The sequence below is a fragment of the Anabrus simplex genome, chromosome 6 (genome assembly GCF_040414725.1).
Source record: "Anabrus simplex isolate iqAnaSimp1 chromosome 6, ASM4041472v1, whole genome shotgun sequence".
Classification (NCBI taxonomy): Eukaryota; Metazoa; Arthropoda; class Insecta; order Orthoptera; family Tettigoniidae; genus Anabrus; species Anabrus simplex.
This window is the reverse complement of record NC_090270.1, coordinates 334,549,437-334,569,617: the sequence shown is the minus strand read 5'-3', so window position 1 is coordinate 334,569,617 and position 20,181 is coordinate 334,549,437. Positions and strand designations below refer to the sequence as shown.

Genomic DNA, 20,181 nt, shown 5'->3' with positions numbered 1-20,181 from the left:
CTTATTACTGTTGTAAAGAAGTTGTCTTTTCATGAGTTGAATGTGTTTTTAGTTTCTATGTCAGCGCGTATTTGTGTTGAGAGAATGTTATATGATTAATTGGCCTACGGGTGTGATTTCTTCCTTTAACATTAATACAGTGATTTATTTACTTTATGCGTAAAGCTGAGGAAAGAACAGAAGTAAACTGTGCTTAAAATGCAGTTCACTTACTTTCTCCCTTTTATATACACTGACTTAGCAAATGTCATGGAATAGTCACCTAATAGTGTGTGGAGCCTCCTCTGTCCCTGCGAACTGCAATGAGACGCCGTGGAAGTGAGTCGACAAGTCCCTGGTAGTCCTCTGGACGCAGCTGACACCAAATCGTTTGCAGAGCGGCCGCCAATGCTGGTCTGTTCGTGGGTGCAGGATCCATGGCACGGAGCCTGGGTACCAGGACTTCCCAGATATGCTCGATAGGGTTCATATCGGGGCTCCTGGGAGGCTATGGCAGTCGTTGGACCTCCGCTGCATGTTCCTGGAACCATTCCCGGGCGACGTGGGAGTGATGTGGTGGCGCGTTGTCATCTTCAAACACCGCAGAACCTTCTGGGTGCTGGAAGGTCAAATATGGGTGAAGATGGTCTCCGAGCAGCTCAACATACCACGTACCATCCAAAGTCTCTTCCAAAACAACTAGGGGGCCCATTCCATACCAGGAAAATGCACCCGAGACCATAACAGAGACGCCAGCGCCCTGGACCACAGCTTCGAGGCAGGCGGGATCCATCGCTTCATGTGGTCTGCGTCATACACGGTGCCCCCATCGGCATGCGGCATGGTGCAGTTGAAATCGTGATCCGTCCGACCATATCACGTTACGCCATTTTTCCAGTGTCCATCCCTGGTGACTGGCGACAAATGCGCGTCGTTGTGCCCGATGACGTTGGTTTAACAGTGGCACCCGTGTGCGGCGCCGGCTCCCATACCCCATAGAACGCATGTTCCTACGGATTGTCCACTGGGAGACGCGTCTCGCGCGGCCTGTGTTGAATTGAGCCATGATTTGTAGCACGGTTGCCCATCTGTCACTATTGATAATTCGTCTCAGATGTCGCCGGTCACGGTCATCGAGGGTAGCTGGACGGCCGGTCGTTCGTCTGTTGTGGACGGTGACACCCGTATTCAACCATTCACGATACACCCTGGACACGATTGATCGTGTGAAGCCAAATTCTCGCTCCACTTCCGCAATTCCACTCCCCATCAGTCGGGCACCGTCCACCATACCCCGTTCGAACGGTGTCAGCTCAAGACGACGTTCCATGTTACACCTGTCACATGCATAACCACTGATCACAAGGTCTCCTATACAACTGCCGCTGGCACAGGGGGCGTATGGTGCGCGGACAACACACCTGCGCATCAGCGCTCCGCTATCCCATGACATTTGCTCAGTCAGTGTACGTGCCACCGTTTTCCCGTGATGCCTTTTGTAATGGCGAAACTGTTGTCTAAGAACAATGCTGTTTTCTTAACATGGAATGAACTATAGGAGGTGTTGAGCTTATTATTGAGGGACAGTTAACGGTGAGGAGTGTTGATGATATTCAGGCATATGCGCTCAACGAAGCCTAAGTTTAATTCAGTTGACAGATCTGGATTTAATTTTGAATGTATGACTTCTTTAAATGTTTGGGTTAATGTAATTAGGTTTAGATTTAAGTGTATTCCTTCAGAATATATTGGTAACAGATAACGGAACTTTTTGTCAAAAATATTGTGGTAATCAGTCCTAAGTTGCATTTTTGAATTTGCTTTTAATAATCGTTTCTTAACAAATCCTTGGATTTAAACCTGTACTGGTCTACATTATTTCACGTTATTTGGAGAGCTTAGCCCGTAATGCTAATTACCCTTATGCGTCCGTGAAGGTGGACATCGAACGATCCAGCCCTGAAGTAAGGTTCACGTGAGCGATTAAGTACATTTCAGCGTCCAAGGCAGATTCATAAACCCAGGCCCCGCTACATCATGTCACACAAGGATTGCAGTATACCTAGGTATACCCAAATTGGTCACATGACACTGGTAATAAATACATTACATCTGACGTAATACAGTACAGTCTGCAATGAAACACAACGTGTTTTATCATACTTTACCTCTATATTTCACTCCAGTGGAACATGTTAGTTATATTACTCTCCGTTTACAGATACAATTGATTTATTTTGATTTTAATTTATTTAATATGACAGGAAAGGCTAATAAAATATGATAAATATGCTTCTAAGGAAAGGTTGTGTTTTTTCGATATTTCTTTTTCATTTCTGTTGACTATACAACACTTTCATAAAAGTATATGGCAAGAAATAGCAGTACAAATATTGTCTTCACGTAGAAATTTTGAAAGATATGCCTTCCCTTAATCGTTCCTAGACAATAAACACAGGCTTCATTACTTTCCTACATGATGCGTAGGTTCTATAGAGGGTCCTCAAACATGAAATAAAACTACTCAAAATAACTGGCTGGAATGAATACAAAATTAATCGCGTAGTTTTTATTCTCATACAAGATGCATCAGGACGCCTTCTGTGGTATTCAAAAAATAATTACCAAGTTCTCTTTGGTCGATAGAGATCCTAAGCGTTAGGTTACATTGCAATTTATCGGAGAAAGTTTTAATATTTAATAATACTGGGTACCTGATAGTAATTGTGTAACGTACACTTCATTGGTACCACTACGTAACTAGATGTTAATGTACATCGAATACAGTCAGAGAATAGTCCGAACACATTAGTACAGACAGATACTATAAATAAACAGAGTTCATTCTATGTATGCATATGTAACATGTTGGTAACACGTTGTCCAACTCAGGAGTTTACAGATTACATAAGTCGCAAATTTCAACAGCTGCGGCAGGGAATAGAAACATTCTAAATTCTTAAACCATGGCAAGATAAAAACGGCCTCTTATCGACACATTTATCGGTACTTGAAGAACTACTGTGGTACAGGATCTAGCACACTGAGGTCTCCGAGAAACATAAAAGTACCTAGAGGGGCGGCTTGCAGGCTGGACGTTGAAAGGTATAACTGTCTATAATGATGTTGTATGTATGTATTAATAAATTATTTATTTATTTATTTATTTATTTATTTATTTATTTATTTATTTATTTTTATAACTGTTATTTTTTTATTACCATCGCCCCGTTGAGGAATGCAGTAGTCGCACATGGAGGCTGTCGACTTCGCTCGTGGGAGAACTGTAGTATAGTCGCGACATCCATTGGACCCCAGCCAGCAACATTCCAGTTGTAGCGGAACACACTCTTTCGACCCTCAGAACCCTTTTGGCTGGGCATGTAGTATCACGCTGTTGCCACTTGGCGGCTCGTATTTTATCTATTTGCCTTCAACACGCTACACAATAAACTTAGACACAGTTGCCCTATCGAACATTAAGCCAAAAATGTTTGGCAACAACGCGTATTTTTGTTTTCATTTTCAGAAGCTCAGTTGCATCACAAGGAGGGTACGACCTTTTTCAAAGGCGTTCCGCTCACTTTTATGCCGGCTGGGGCTCCAATGATAATAGCGACTGTATATCGAGACTTCGGATTATCCATCCGAGACATTGGTTCCTGTGTTGGACGGAATGCAGCCACAGTGATGTGAGTCTATATGGACGACCACACAAACTGAACAATGATCTCCAGTGAACGCCTCAAAATTGTACTATAGAGGTGTCTGAACACTTTTCAGTCCCTAGTTCAGCAAAACCGCAGTCGAAAACAGAATGGTCGCATCACCTCTGCCTCTTAGACTCTCAGATCCATGCCACAGGGTTGCAAACCTGTTTCACTGCGTAACTTCCTCTCCCCTTAACTAGTTTGACTTCGCACTCACGGGTTGCGTGATCAGTCATAGAACCTGAAATAATAGCCGTTTGCGTCTGTCAGACTAGACTCCAGTGATCGTGTTACACATCTAAGCACGCGCAAATTTCTATTAAATTACATCCACGCACATTAGGGTATTAAAAATAACGTTTCAATTGTTGATTACTTACTTCTTGGTGCGTTTAGTGTGAACTTTTACATTCATGAAGTTTTATTTAGTGAACTAGGCTATAGCCAGTGAACAAGAAAGTGCTACTGGATCAAGACTGATACAGCGATTTAGAAAGAAACTCTGACGAATCAGACAAGGAAGAGAAAGATAATGTGATTCATATGCAGAATAGAGAGTAAGATTATTGCAAAAAAATTTAAAGGTATTTATGTCTTAAGTCATGCTGAATCTCCACGCCGAGGGTGTCCAGTTTCCAAATACTTTATGAACAGAAAATTCAGTAATAGAATTTCAAGGCCGGAGTGATTATTCTTTGAAGGAAATGTTTTGAATTTGATGCTTTGCTCTTTTAGAATATATTTTAATATCAAATAATTTAAAATGCTAGACGCATTTTTGCAGTAACCTTCACAATTTTAAGTGCATCTCTAAAATGTAGCACAAGTGTTTGATTCATAATTTTACCCGTTATTTATAAACCATCTAAACTATTAAAATAATTAAAACTGATTTTTGCTTGTATTTAGAATAATATTTTGAAAATATACTTGTGTCTGTGAGACTACGTGCCAGCACTCAAGTCACAGCACTGCAGGGTTAACTGCCTACTACTGTTGATATTTCGGCGAAACGATAATTACCATTACATTTAGGACATGTTTATTGAAACCTTCATCCTTCATTGATATCTGCCTGGTCTAATTCAAGAGGGTCCCTTTTTTGGTATGAAGGGCTTATTCATAAGATGACCAAAACCACTTTCTTGAAACAATAGCAGTAATAAGTTACTTAGAGTCGTGTGCATATTGATGTGAACAAACAGGTGAATTTAGGTTTGCAAGTAATAAAGAGGAAACAACTGTCTCCCGCCCGTTCTGGACATTGTTGAGATAGGTAATTGTAGTTGCTCTTATTGTTTGTGTTTGAAAGTTCATACTTGGCATGTGTTTGTAGCTGTCTGAAACTGCATTCAGCGAGTATATGTAATCACTCATAATGGGCAAAAGAGAAGTAACATTAAAGCTCTCCACGAATTTAGTTGTATGACTCAGAGACAAATAACAACTAAATGTACTGTAAGTTTTGTTGCAGTATGTAATATACTTAGGAGGAAAAATGAAACTGGATCCAATTCACCTGAAAGGAAATGGCGATGTGGCCGCAAACGGAAAACATCGAGGAAATATGATACCTAAGTCATTATCAAAATGGAAACCTACAACCTGTTTTCCAGTCATTGACCGGGTCAGGGATGTAATGAATGAAGCATATATAGGCTGTTAGTACGATGGGGTCGCCACTCCAATAGTGATATATTAATGACTGATAGATGCTATGAAATGAGAATGGAGAGTGTTGCTGGAATGAAAGATGACAGGGAAAACCGGAGTACCCAGAGAAAAAACCTGTCCCGCCTCCGCTTTGTCCAGCACAAATCTCACATGGAGTGACCGGTATTTGAACCACGGTATCCAACGGTGAGAGGCCGACGCGCTGCCGTCTGAGCCACGGAGGCTCTTCCTAACTCATTAAAACAAGCAAAATTAATCTCCAAAAGAAGAGTTTCGATTTTAAAAAGAGTTTGAGCGTTCAGGAGAAGCTGAAGCTGCAACAGTGCGTAGGCTGGAAGAAGAGCTCGAATACCTATCACAAAACATGTCCCATGAAGAAATGGAGATTGGAATTGGGGCAAGAATATATCAGAGATGGACACAAGAAGAGTGACGAAGGATCCTGTTCAGTGGTGAAAGTCATTTTGAAATGCAAGGTTATAACACCCCACATGTAATGAAAAGCAATACCGAGAAAAATATCGCCGAAGCACATCAAACCTACAGTCAAGTTTCCACAAATATGATGTTTTGAGACTGTTTTACATTCACGGTCCCTAAATTATTTTGTTCTTGTTGATGAAATAATGAACAGCGACAAGTAAATCCCAAATTTAGAGAGAAAATCTGCCGCAGAACTGAAGAGATTGGCTGAGAAACTGAACGTCGTAAAAGCAATTTTCCAGCAAGACCGCGCCCCTTGCCATGTATCGAAAACACTCAAAGCCATTATGATGAGAAACGGTTTCCAGTATTTTGACTGCCCTGGACATTCACCTGACATTAACCTTATAAAAATTCGTTGGGCAATTATCAAGAAATGGATGAGGAAAATAGACTACACAACCAAGTAGAAGATGTTTCGTGCTGTAGTGAAAGTATGGTTTCGTGACCAAAAAATAAGGGAAATATGTTAATAAAAACTCATTGGCTTTCTGCCGAAACGAGTAGAAATGTCAATTAAAGCCAACGACGAACATATTAGGCTCATTACTAAAACATTGTTTAATAAGAAGTAACCTTTATGATTTATAAACATATTTAAAACATAAAAATTGTACCTCTGTTCACATTAACATGTACAAACTGTACTTTAATAGTTTAAGTGATTTAATACTACACAGGCATATGTACCCGTTCTCCGCACGGGAATTGGTAATCGATTTCACGATTCCTTCATTAATTCATGCGAAGGTACATCCTTGAATTAAAGCGTTTAATGCGGCATGTTAAATTGATATTCTTCTACGAAAGCACGTGCCGGTAAAATGAAGTACGATAAAGCCGAACAAAGTGGAGAAAGAATGGGGATGATCACAAAGTTTATTGAACGATAGAGTTCCTGGTCCGAAGCTGTGCGTAATTCTCCCTATTTCTCGGTTACATATTGTTGTTCATCTGAAACTGAGAGTGGCGCTCTGGCTGAAGACTCATGAAACCAAATATTGACGATAACCTCTCTTATTATCTGTTTTGTCGAAAAGAGTAAAATGGCTCTTTACTTAAACCATTTTCCCGTACTTGAAATTACATGACAGCCTGTACAACATTCCATTAATGAGAACTACCTTGTAATTCTCCTATTGTTACCCAGTTATCGTCGTATGTACGAACGGTTCTGAATAATATAGTATATTGTAATAGTTAATAGATAGATGGATTAAATATACAAGTCGTAGAAGAAGAAGCACAATAAATAATATTAATAATAATAATAATAATTGAACGATAACGACGTAAACGCGCAGTGAGAAGGAACTAGGCTAAGAAAATATATAGGGACAAGAGAAAACCACAGGTTAACAACGTAAATAAGATATATATATTTAACAATAAATAAATTAGTAACTAAACATTTCTCAACAAGATAGTAAATCCCAGACAAGAGCTTGCTAGACAGTAAAATATATAGAGGAAACCTCAGAAGACAAGGAAAATGTGCCACATTTACAACATAGAACATTTGAAATACATCGAAAACCGTGTAAGTATTGAGCGTACAATAAAGAGTGGTAAAACTCCAATAAGAGGAAACAACCTAAAATGAGAAGAAGAGAAGATGAAAAGAGAAGGGAATATGGGAATGGAAGTAGGGATCAAAGGATTCTCTTCGCCGGGTCTAGTTATGCTTCAGTATGTTTTGTTATTATTATTATTATTATTATTATTATTATTATTATTATTATTATTATTATTATTATTATTATTATTATTTCAGAAAGAAGCATTGGTCGTACGAAGCAGATAACGTGAGATCACGGTTCCATTGTCCGTAGTACAGTTCGTGTTTAAAAATGTTAAGTAGATTTTTCTTTTTTTGCTAGGGGCTTTACGTCGCTCCGACACAGATAGGTCTTATGGCGACGATGGGATAGGAAAGGCCTGGGAGCTGGAAGGAAGTGGCCGTGGCATTAATTAAGGTACAGCCCCAGCATTTTCCTGGTGTGAAATTGGGAAACCACGGAAAACCATCTTCAGGGTTAAGTAAAAATAAATTCTTGCATATTTAATTATGATGCCGTTATAAGCTGGCGAAAGCAAAGTTCAAACCGGGGCAGATGGCAAAAAAAAGAAGAGTCTAATGACAAAATAACGTCATGATAGGACATGCTCACCAAATAATCCAAAGAATTATTGCCCAGATGGTAATGACAATATAAACGTACCACAGTTGTTCGGTGTTCCACCACTCCGAGACGAAGGCAGACTCAATTTTAGAGCGGTGGAGGAGAGAATATATAGCGGTATAGAAACGTCAAGAATAGAGAAGCAGAAAGCCAGCATGTTGCAGAAATCACGTGTCCAATAGAAGTTAGCACAGGCATACACAGCAAGCGTAGAGGGCGATGCATGGAGAAAAAGATGACGTCAGAGTCACGTGATGAACGGAGTAGGCCGGCAGCAGATTTGTTTTTTTTCAATCAATCAATCAATCAATCAATCAATCAATCAATACTGATCTGCATTTAGGGCAGTCGCCCAGGTGGCAGATTCCCTATCTGTTGTTTTCCTAGCCTTTTCCTAAATGATTTCAAAGAAATTGGAAATTTATTGAACGTCTCGCTTGGTAAGTTATTCCAATCCCTAACTCCCATTCCTATAAATGAATATTTGCCCCAGTTTGTCCTCTTACATTCCAACTTTATCTTCATATTGTGATCTTTCCTACTTTTATAAACGCCACTCAAACTTATTCGTCTACTAATGTCATTCCACGCCATCTCTCTGCTGACAGCTCGGAACATACCACTTAGTCGAGCAGCTCTTCTTCTTTCTCTCAATTCTTCCCAACCTAAACTTTGCAACATTTTTCTAACGCTACTCTTTTGTCGGGAATCGCCCAGAACAAATCGAGCTGCTTTTCGTTGGATTTTTTCCAGTTCTTGAATCAGGTAATCCTGGTGAGGGTCCCATACACTGGAACCATACTCTAGTTGGGGTCTTACCAGAGACGTATATGCCCTCTCCTTTACGTCCTTACTACAACCCCTAAACACCCTCATAACCATGTGCAGAGATCTGTACCCTTTATTTACTATCCCATTTATGTGATTACCTCAATGAAGGTCTTTCCTTATATTAACACCTAGATACTTACAATGATCCCCAAAAGGAACTTTCACCCCATCAACGCAGTAATTAAAACTGAGAGGACTTTTTCTATTTGTGAAACTCACAACCTGACTTTTAACCCCGTTTATCAACATACCATTGCCTGCTGTCCATCTCACAACATTTTCGAGGTCACGTTGCAGTTGCTCAGAATCTTGTAAATTATTTATTACTCTATACAGAATAACATCATCCGCAAAAAGCCTTACCTCCGATTCCACTCCTTTACTCATATCATTTATATATATAAGAAAACATAAAGGTCCGATAATACTGCCTTGAGGAATTCCCCTCTTAATTATTACAGGGTCAGATGAAGCTTCACCTACTCCAATTCTCTGAGATCTATTTTCTAGAAATATAGCAAGCCATTCAGTCACTCTTTTGTCTAGTCCAATTGCACTCATTTTTGCCAGTAGTCTCCCATGATCCACCCCATCAAATGCTTTAGACAGGTCAATCGCGATACAGTCCATTTGACCTCCAGAATCCATGATATATGCTATACCTTGCTGGAATCCTACAAGTTGAGCTTCAGTGGAATAACCTTGTTAGCATAGCAGTAGAGTGAGTGAAGCAGCGGCGGCGTGCTCGGAGAAAGGGCAGCATGCGAAGGTAGGAAATACACGTAGCATTTAGCGGGGGTCGTAACACCATCCAAAAGATGCACACGAGAAAAAATATTTTAGAAATGGATTTCCACTATGGCTGGTATTTTCTGTTAAGGTTGGCCATATAGGAGAGTAAAATCAATGTTTCCACTTCCTATAAACCCCAACCGATCCGAGATTTATAAATAATATTGACCCTAATACCTACCCACCGACAGATATGAAGTTTGGTAGAAATACACTGACTGACAGAGCAAATGCAACACCAAGAAGGAGTGGTCAGAACTTTATGCCAATTGCAGGGTAGACTGACGTCACTGAGGTATGCTCATGATGTGAAATGCGCCGCTGTGCTGCGCACGTAGCGAACGATAAATGGGACACGGCGTTGGCGAATGGCCCACTTCGTACCGTGATTTCTCAGCCGACAGTCATTGTAGAACGTGTTGTCGTGTGCCACAGGACATGTGTATAGCTAAGAATGCCAGGCCGCCGTCAACGGAGGCATTTCCAGCAGACAGACGACTTTACGAGGGGTATGGTGATCGGGCTGAGAAGGGCAGGTTGGTCGCTTCGTCAAATCGCAGCCGATACCCATAGGGATGTGTCCACGGTGCAGCGCCTGTGGCGAAGATGGTTGGCGCAGGGACATGTGGCTCGTGCGAGGGGTCCAGGCGCAGCCCGAGTGACGTCAGCACGCGAGGATCGGCGCATCCGCCGCCAAGCGGTGGCAGCCCCGCACGCCACGTCAACCGCCATTCTTCAGCATGTGCAAGACACCCTGGCTGTTCCAATATCGACCAGAACAATTTCCCGTCGATTGGTTGAAGGAGGCCTGCACTCCCGGCGTCCGCTCAGAAGACTACCATTGACTCCACAGCATAGACGTGCACGCCTGGCATGGTGCTGGGCTAGAGCGACTTGGATGAGGGAATGGCGGAACGTCGTGTTCTCCGATGAGTCACGCTTCTGTTCTATCAGTGATAGTCACCGCAGACGAGTGTGGCGTCGGCGTGGAGAAAAGTCAAATCCGGCAGTAACTGTGGAGCGCCCTACCGCTAGACAACGCGGCATCATGGTTTGTGGCGCTATTGCGTATGATTCCACGTCACCACTAGTGCGTATTCAAGGCACGTTAAATGCCCACCGCTACGTGCATCATATGCTGCGGCCGGTGGCACTCCAGTACCTTCAGGGGCTGCCCAATGCTCTGTTTCAGCAGGATAATGCCCGCCCACACACTGCTCGCATCTCCCAACAGGCTCTACGAGGTGTACAGATGCTTCCGTGGCCAGCGTACTCTCCGGATCTCTCACCAATCGAACACGTGTGTGATCTCATTGGACGCCGTTTGCAAACTCTGCCCCAGCCTCATACGGACGACCAACTGTGGCAAATGGTTGACAGAGAATGGAGAACCATCCCTTAGGACACCATCCACACTCTTATTCACTCTGTACCTCGACGTGTTTCTGCGTGCATCGCCGCTCGCCGTGGTCCTACATCCTACTGAGTCGATGCCGTGCGCATTGTGTAACCTGCATATCGGTTTGAACTAAACATCAATTATTCGTCCGTGCCGTCTCTGTTTTTTCCCCAACTTTCATCCCTTTCGAACCACTCCTTCTTGGTGTTGCATTTGCTCTGTCAGTCAGTGTATATAGAGTAGTTTCCCAGTTATAAGAACTCAACAAACGGACGAACAGACAAATCGACTGAAAACTAAGAAACCTATCGAAATGATGCACATGAGAAAAATAGTTTTAGAAATTCATTTCCATTAAGGCAGGTAGATTTTCATTAAGTTTGGATGTGTGTATTTTGTGGGAGTACAAAATCACGGTTTCGATTTCGTATAAACCTCCACTCAGTTCATGGATTTAAAAACAATATTGGCCCTAAAACGTACCCAAGGACAGGTGGATTCTAATAATGAAGATTAGTAGAAATATATCCAGTAGTTTTCAAGTTATAAGGACTCAGACAAAGAGACAAACAGACAGACACCAAAGCAAAAAAGTATGCAGATGGTCATTATTATACCTGAAACGGATAACTGAATGAAAATTTCGCCAAAATAGTCAATGTATAGACACACGGTCGTTACGATTTTATTTATATTCATGTATACACTTAAGGAGAAACTCTACATGTGATAGAATAAGGAAGATAAGTTTATATTATTACGATAACAAGTAATTTTTCTTTTCCTTTCCAGAGTCGATCGACCACTGGGAGGTTGTGTGAAGCAATTATGCTCAGTGATAAAAATGAAGTACAGAGACTGCTAGAAAAGCTGAAAAGCGGTAAAGTGAATATGGAAGGTAATTAGACACTAATAAATTACAAGGACAAGATATGAGTCGAGGTGAACTGTTCACTTGACTTTATTCCAAAATTCGTTGTTCAGCGATCGACAAGTATCACAGTTTTACACTTAAACACCATTCCCCCGTGTCGCAAGTCAAAACACCAACCATTTTACACGTATACGCTTAGATCTCCTTCCATTATATTTTCATGTCAAGACTATCAATTCCCAAACATCCAGCCCTTCGTATACAAATTCCAAACAGTTCCAAAGTTCTCTAAACCACATCAAATCAGGTAAAACTTACAACTAATCCAAACACCCAACCCTCAAATGCCAACAATTCCAAACATTGCTTATCGCTCATGGCTCATGCACATTTAACTTCCCCTCTTCCGAATACTACGAATTTAACGTCTTTTACTACAGTTTTACACCTCGCTACTTCACTTTTCATATTCATTTATTAACAAAGGGTCTATACAGAGGTCACATCAAACTTGGACCCTGTGTTGTTTGTAGTAAACAAAACAAATATACAGTTATAATAAACAAAAAAGCTGTGATTGGCAAAGTCGACACTCCACACAGCGACCACCGTCCGGTGGGTTTCGGAGTATTGTGCCCTTCACGCGGTGCTCGCTGCGTTTTGGAGTCTGGAGGTTACCAGATAATCGGCGTTTGCCAGGAATCGCGAGGCTACACACAATGTTGAAACGATTTTGAATTAATTGGAATAATAGCTCCCACTTGTAGTGGTAACCGCTGGCGCGAGGGAATTCGCGATAATAATTATCGGGAATCGCGAGATAAGTGGAGAGTTCGGCCGCCACCTCCGCCTCCGGCTCTCCGCAGAGGCCTCCTCCTCCACCTCCTCCTCACGCTCTCGGGTGCAAAATGTTAAATATCTCGAAACCGGTGTGTCGTAAAGCAAAACGGACAGAATTGTTCTGCCTAATACGTAGGTCCGCAGTATAAGGAACATGATAGCATAAAAAAAGCCTAATGATGAGATCAACGGTTTGGTTCCTACTTAAGCCCTTTGGCATTTAGTTAGTTTTAGCTTGTATTGAAGCAAGTTTTCGTAACTTGATCAGGTATTGGTATGGCAGAGAGTATAACATACCGTGCTGGTTCGATTTATTAAATTTGGGGCTTAAATGCAAAATGTTAAATCTCGAAAATGGTGCATCGTAGAGCAAAACGGGCAAAACGTTTCTGCCTAATACCGAGGTTCGCAGTATCAGGAATATGATAGCATAAGAAAAAAATAGTCTAATGATGAGATCAACGGTTCGGTTCCTACTTAGGCCCTTTGGCATTGACACCTATCTAAGTCTACAAAATGGCGGCTGCTGTTATGAGACGGCTTAAGGGTGCTTGCACAAGATGGCTGCTGCTTTTATGAGATGCCCTAGGGATGCTTGCGCAAGATGGCAGCTACAAGATGGAGGCTATACATAGCTTCTTAAGAGACGGCTTAAGGGTGCTTGCACAAGATGACTGCTACTCTTATGAGACGCCCTAGGGATGCTTGCGCAAGATGGCAGCTACAAGATGGCGGCTATACACAGCTCCTCATGAGACGGCCTAGGGGTGCTCGCACAAGATGGCGGCAGCTCTTATGAAGAAAGCTAGCTTAGAGGCTACTGCGCAAGATGGCGGCTTCTGTTATGCATTCGGTAGAGGGCAATTTGAAATTCCGCGTGCTCTTCAAAGCTACGTTCTTTTTGACAGCGGCCATCTTCAATCAACAGAGCACCGTGCTGCCATCTATAGCTAAATATTAAATGTGGTGGCGGCAATTTGAAAACTTTTACGTGGTTTTGAGAGCTGTCAGCGGCCATCTTTAAACAACAACGCTTCGTGCAGCTATCTTTACGGCATTAAACCTTATCGTGGTGGAGGGTAATTTAAAACATTCCGCGTGCTTTTTTGACAGCTCCCATCTTCAATCAACAGAGCATCGTGCTGCTTTCTTTGGCTACTACCTTTCAAGTGTGGTGGTGGGTAATTTAAAAAAATTCGTTAGCTATTATCTTTAAACAGTAAAACTTTATTATTGCATTCTCATCTACCATCTTGAAAGAGACTATCCTTAGTTTACGACAAGATGCCCTTCCCAACGCTAATTACCACTTAGAGGTTACTACTCAAGATGGTGGCTGCTGTTATGACCTTCTCCTCTGATAACATGCATCGCGAAGGAGAGAGTGAGCACGTGCTGCAGTGATGACGTCATTGTGCATCTTTAGACTTGATCGTTTTCTTAAGAGTAAGGAGGCAAAGGAACGCAAGAAGTATGCATCATGAAAGCAAGAGTGTACATGTGCTGCAGCGATGACGTCATAATAGTTGTGCATGTTTAGATTTGCAGATTACAAAACAAGTGAATGAAACATAACAAGACCAGAATCGAAGAGAGGAGAGGCACTCTAGCCCATTAGGCCGTTAGCCCATTAGCCCATTAGCCCTATAGCCCTTCTGTCCCTTAGCCCGTTAGCCTATTACCCTTTAGCCCTACAAGGAATATCTGGTAATCTGATCTTCTTAGAACAAAGGTATCCCTGATATTTTCTAAACACATGTTGTGTCGACCGTGACGTCACGACCACGTGCTCTTGTTTGTAAACAAAGCCACGTGCGTTTTTAACAGGTGTCATCTTGACGGACCCTACCCTCATTTTTAAAGACAATAGAGCATCGCTAACCTCACTGTTGCCATCTTCACGGCGCAAAAAGTCAAGGCTGCGAACTTATGCGTGTCGTAGCGCGGAATTTAAAATCCAACAACAGAACATCGCTAACCTCACTGCTACCATCTTGACGGGGTTAAACCTCACTGTTGCTACCGTGGTTATACGCTTTTGGGTTAGATTACTGTTAATCGCTAAGCTGTTCGCATCATCGAAGAAGCAAGTAACAAGTGTCTAGCAGATTTAAAGAAGAATCTGTTAGCAGAAGATAAAAGTTCGTCATGGAAAAACCTATTTCTATGTATATTTGCAAAGAGTGTGGGAAAGCATTTTCCCAAAGCTATCACAGGAGACGTCACGATATATCATATAGGACAATTTTTCAATGCAAACGTTGTAGAAGAGAGTTCAAGAACGCATACAACGCTCAACGTCATGAAGCCGCGTGTAATGTAGCTTCGTCGAGAAGAAAATACGAAGAGCTCAACCGTAGTCAAGCGCACAGTGATTTATTTTAAAAAGTACACCTCTGCGAGAGATTTATAATTCTCCCTTGTTGTCCAGGCCTGCTACAAGTTCTGTTACTAAGCATAAACTTCAAGATAAAGAGAGGCAAGATAATGATCTTGATAATAAGGATAATGATGTTGATCAAAACAGTAGTAAAGAAAAGTAGAAGAAAAATAATATCTCAATGTTTCATTGCCAATAGAGCTTGATGATTCTACTTCATTTTCTAAGCCTACTACACGTTCTGTCGCAGTACAAACATCTAAAGAAGAGATGCAAGACAATGAAGAAGAAAATTTCAACGCTTCATTGCTATCGAAACAAGTTAAGTTTGTACCTAGAAACGCTACTGATGAAGCATGTATACACCAAAACAAATCCCTACAAATCAACTGTCTGCATATAGGCTCAAGTTCACAACAAGCCTCTGTTACAATATGTAGACATAAGATACTGTAAAGACCCCAACGTACTCGTAAAATGTTTGCAACTGCTAAGAGCCTATCATGATGCTGGTTACACAGAGTACAAAGCAGATATTTTTGAAATAGAGAAAGAATTACGTCGTGTACGTATTATTAAGTAATAGCTCTCTCTCTCTCTCTCTCTCTCTCTCTCTCTTTCTATCGATAGTACAACAGCTTAAACACCTTTCTACAATCCCAGCGCTTACCCTCACCTGAGTCATCCTTCTGTAGTATATAGTCGATCGAGTAGCTATATTCGTATAGATTATTTTCCAACATTTTCCCATCCTGAGGGTGTTAACTCCGCCTCTAGATGTAGAGCCGGTCTCAAGCCCGGATAAAGAGAGGAGAGGCACCCTAGCCCATTAGGCCGTTATCCCATTAGCCCATTAGCCCTATAGCCCTTCTGGCCATTAGCCCTTTAGCCTATTACCCTTTAGCCCTACAAGGAAAGTCTGGTAATCTGATCTTCTTAGAACAAAGTTATCCCTGATATGTTCTAAACACATGTTGTGTCGAGTACAGTGTTCGATTCTAGTCTTGTTATGTTTCATTCACTTGTTTTGTAATCTGCAAATCTAAACATGCACAACTATTATGACGTCATCGCTGCAGCACATGTTCACTCTTGCTTTCATGATGCATACTTCTTGCGTTCCTTTGCCTTCTTACTCTTAAGAAAACGATCAAGTCTAAAGATGCACAATGACGTCATCACTGCAGCACGTGCTCACTCTCTCCTTCGCGATGCATGTTATCAGAGGAGAAGGTCATAACAGCAGCCACCATCTTGAGTAGTAACCTCTAAGTGGTAATTAGCGTTGGGAAGGGCATCTTGTCGTAAACTAAGGATAGTCTCTTTCAAGATGGTAGATGAGAATGCAATAATAAAGTTTTACTGTCTAAAGATAATAGCTAACGAAAATTTTAAATTACCCACCACCACACTTGAAAGGTAGTAGCCGAAGAAAGCAGCACGATGCTCTGTTGATTGAAGATGGGAGCTGTCAAAAAAGCACGCGGAATGTTTTAAATTACCATCCACAACGATAAGGTTTAGTGACGTAAAGATAGCTGCACGCTGCGTTGTTGTTTAAAGATGGTCGCTGACAGCTATCAAAACCACGTAGAAGTTTTCAAATTGCCGCCACCAATTTCATATTTAGCTAAAGATGGCAACACGGTGCTCTGTTGATTAAAGATGGCCACTGTCAAAAGGAACGTAGCTTTGAAGAGCACGTCGAATTTCAAATTACCCTCTACCGCATGCATAACAGCAGACGCCATCTTGCGCAAACATCCCTCGGGAGTCTCATAAGAGCAGCAGTCATCTTGTGCAAGCATCCCTAGGCCGTCTCATGAGGAGCGGTGTATAGCCGCCATCTTGCGCAAGCATCCCTAGGGCGTCTCATAAAAGCAGCAGTCATCTTGTGCAAGCACTCTTAAGCCGTCTCATAAGAACAGCCGCCATCTTGAAGACTTAGATAGCTGTCAATGCCAAAGGGCCTAAGTAGGAACCGAACCGTTGATCTCATCATTAGACTATTTTATCTTATGCTATCATGTTCCTGTTACTGCGAACCTCGGTATTAGGCAGAAAAATTTTGTCCGTTTTGCTCTACGATGCACCATTTTCGAGATATTGAACATTTTGCATTTAAGCCCCAAATTTACTAATCGAACCAGCACGGTATGTTATACTCTCTGCCATACCAACACCTGATCAAGTTACGAAGACTTGCTTCAATACAAGCTAAAACTGACTAAATGCAAAAGGGCTTAAATAGGAACCGAACCGTTGATCTCATCATTAGACTATTTTTTTGTTATGCTATCATGTTCCTTATTCTGCGAACCTACGTATTAGGCAGATAAATTTTGTCCGTTTTGCTTTACGACACACCGTTTTCGAGACATTTTTCATTTAAGCCCCAAATTTAACGAATCGAACTAGCACGCCACATTAGCCCCTAAGCTAGCTTTCTTGATAAGATCAGCAGCCATCTTGCGCAAGCACCCTTAAGGCGTCTCATAAAGAGCCGTGTTTAGTCGCCATCTTCTGTCCGCCATCTTGCGCAAGCATCTTTAGGGTGTCTCAAGCCATCTTGTGCAAGCACCATTAAGCCGCCTCATAAGGACCCGTGTATAGCCGCCATCTTGTGTCCGCCATCTTGCGCAAGCATCCCAAGGGTGTCTCATAAGGGCCAATGTATAGCAGCCATCTTGCAGCCACCATCTTGCGCAAGCACCCTTAAGGCGTCTCATAAGGAGCCATGTATAGCCGCCATCTTGTGTAATTGTTGTCTGAAAGGGCATCCGGTCGTAAAACTGAGGTTAGGACTCTTGCATGAGGTTAGGCTTGCTGTCTTGTGCGTCAAAAGTTAGGTAAGCCCCTCGAAGATAGCGGTTGTAAAGTTAGGCGATGTCTCATAAGGAGCCATGTATAGCCGCCATCTTGTGCAATTGGCGTCGGGAAGGGCATCCGGCCGTAAAACCGAGGTTAGGCTCGTCTATGAGGTTAGGCTAGCTCTTTTACGCATAAAAGGTTCGGTTAAGCCCCTCCAAGATAGCGCATGTGAGGTTAGGGGCGCTCTCTTAAGCGTCAGGAAGGACATCCGACTGTAAAACTGAGGTTAGTCCATTCCATGAGGTTAGGCTAGTTCTCTTACGCTTAAAAAGTTAGGTTAAGCCCCTCCAAGGTGGCGGATGTGGGGTTAGGGTCGCGCTCTTAGCCAGCGTGAGGAGGAGGCCTCTCACGAAAGCGTGTGGAGAAGGTGGAGGAGGAAGGCTCTCCTGAGAGCTTGAGGAGCAGGCGGAGGAGGAGGCCTCTGCGGAGGTGGCGGCCGAACTCTCCTCTTATACTACTCGCGATCCTGAAAGGATGAACAAAATAAAATAAAATTAGTAGCACAACATTATGCAAAGTAATGCCTGGTGCTGACTCATCTATTCCCTGCAAGGGCCAGCCGGTCTAGTATTACGATATACCACTACCGCCTGGCCCCGACAGAACATGACCTTCTCCTGAGTGCGCGAAACTTTTCCCTGTTAAAACTGGTCTGACCTCTTTACCATTTGAATCGGTTTTTTTTTTCTTTTTTTTTTAACGACACATGTCAAGATTTTGCCAAAATTGAGTTAAGGCAAGTAATACAGTCTTTAAGTATAGATCTATCGTTTTCTGCAGACACTACACACGTCACTGCATTGCTTTATCCGGTAGCTCTGCCTGGTAATAATAGTTTGTTGGAGAAACAGCACTTGTCACTGACATGTGCACTTTATCCGTAAAATGAACTGGCTTGTTGTATCCAATCGGCAGTTCCACGCATCCAGCTGGCAGACATTGCACCTATTATTGAAATGAGCGGGAACGTGCAATATACAGACATGGAGAAGAGAAATGCTTGGAAGACCATTCAATTGCTGCTATTACATTCGATTTTATGCAAAATTTGCCCCTGCCAGATATCCCTGTGCAGGATATTTTTTACTTCCGTCAGTTAACAGTGAATATATTTAGCGTCACATCACTGGGTCCTAATAAGACGAAGTTTTATACATATCATGAAGGGCAAGGACATAAAGGTCCGAATGAGGTTGTCTCTTTTCTTTTGGACTTCATTAACAATGAAATGCCTAATTCGGTACAACACCTCCATGTGTTTTCAGACTCTTGCCCTGGACAAAATCGTAACCATACGGTCATACGATTTTTCTTAGCTTTGGTGACTATGGGCAGATTTCAGACAATTAATCAGTATTTTCCTCAAAGAGGACACTCTTATTTACCTAATGACAGGCATTTTGCTGCAGTAAAAAGAGTGGTAAGGAAAAATGACAGAATTTACGTTCCCAAAGATTATACAGGGATGATTGTACTGTCCACAAGTCAAAGAAAGATTACAGTTAAAATGGTTGAATCCAAAGATATTATTGACATCAAATATTGGTGGCCTTCATTCTTTATAAAAATTGCCTATCTGTGGAATCAATGAATCGCAGACTGCCACGAGACCAAAAACAATCGTTCCAGATATCGTTCTTCAGTCACTTCACATACTCAAGTGAAATGCCGAATACTGTTCAAGCTCGAGATTTCATTGACGGTCTAGTGGTACATACGTTCAATCTATGTATCAGGAATTCAATGAGTGTCATAACGTTCCCTACAAAGTTAGCATATCCAGGAGAAAGACTGCCTATTCAGGAGAAGAAAATACAGGATATATGGAAAACAATGCAGTATTATATTCCAGAAGAGCATCTTGATTTCTACAATGAGATTATTAATTGGCCAGTTACCAAAGATAATGTGTTTGGTGATGACTAGAATGAATACTGACCAAACACTTTTATAAAACAGCGAAAATAAAAGATATTTTGTAACAAATTAATTTTTGTCGCCCATTTTTTTGGTAAAACAGCACATGTCAAGGGGATATAATTTCCGACAAACCTAAACTACTGCAATATTAATTCCTTTCTTTTTTCAATAAAGACATAGATTTCAATGTCCTCTACCTATAAAACATAGTGTTTTTACAACATGTATATTGTTTACCATTCCTG

At 41.8% G+C, this 20,181-nt stretch overlaps 1 protein-coding gene across 1 annotated transcript in view; it reads left to right on the top strand.

The window, feature by feature from the left end:
- Positions 1-20,181, top strand: part of LOC137496903 (serine/threonine-protein phosphatase 6 regulatory ankyrin repeat subunit A-like) — a 67,330-nt gene that overhangs the window by 31,530 nt on the left and 15,619 nt on the right. The window contains exon 2 of the mRNA XM_068228306.1: positions 11,844-11,949. Coding sequence (XP_068084407.1) covers positions 11,844-11,949 — 106 coding nt within the window. The remainder of the gene's footprint in view (positions 1-11,843; positions 11,950-20,181) is intronic.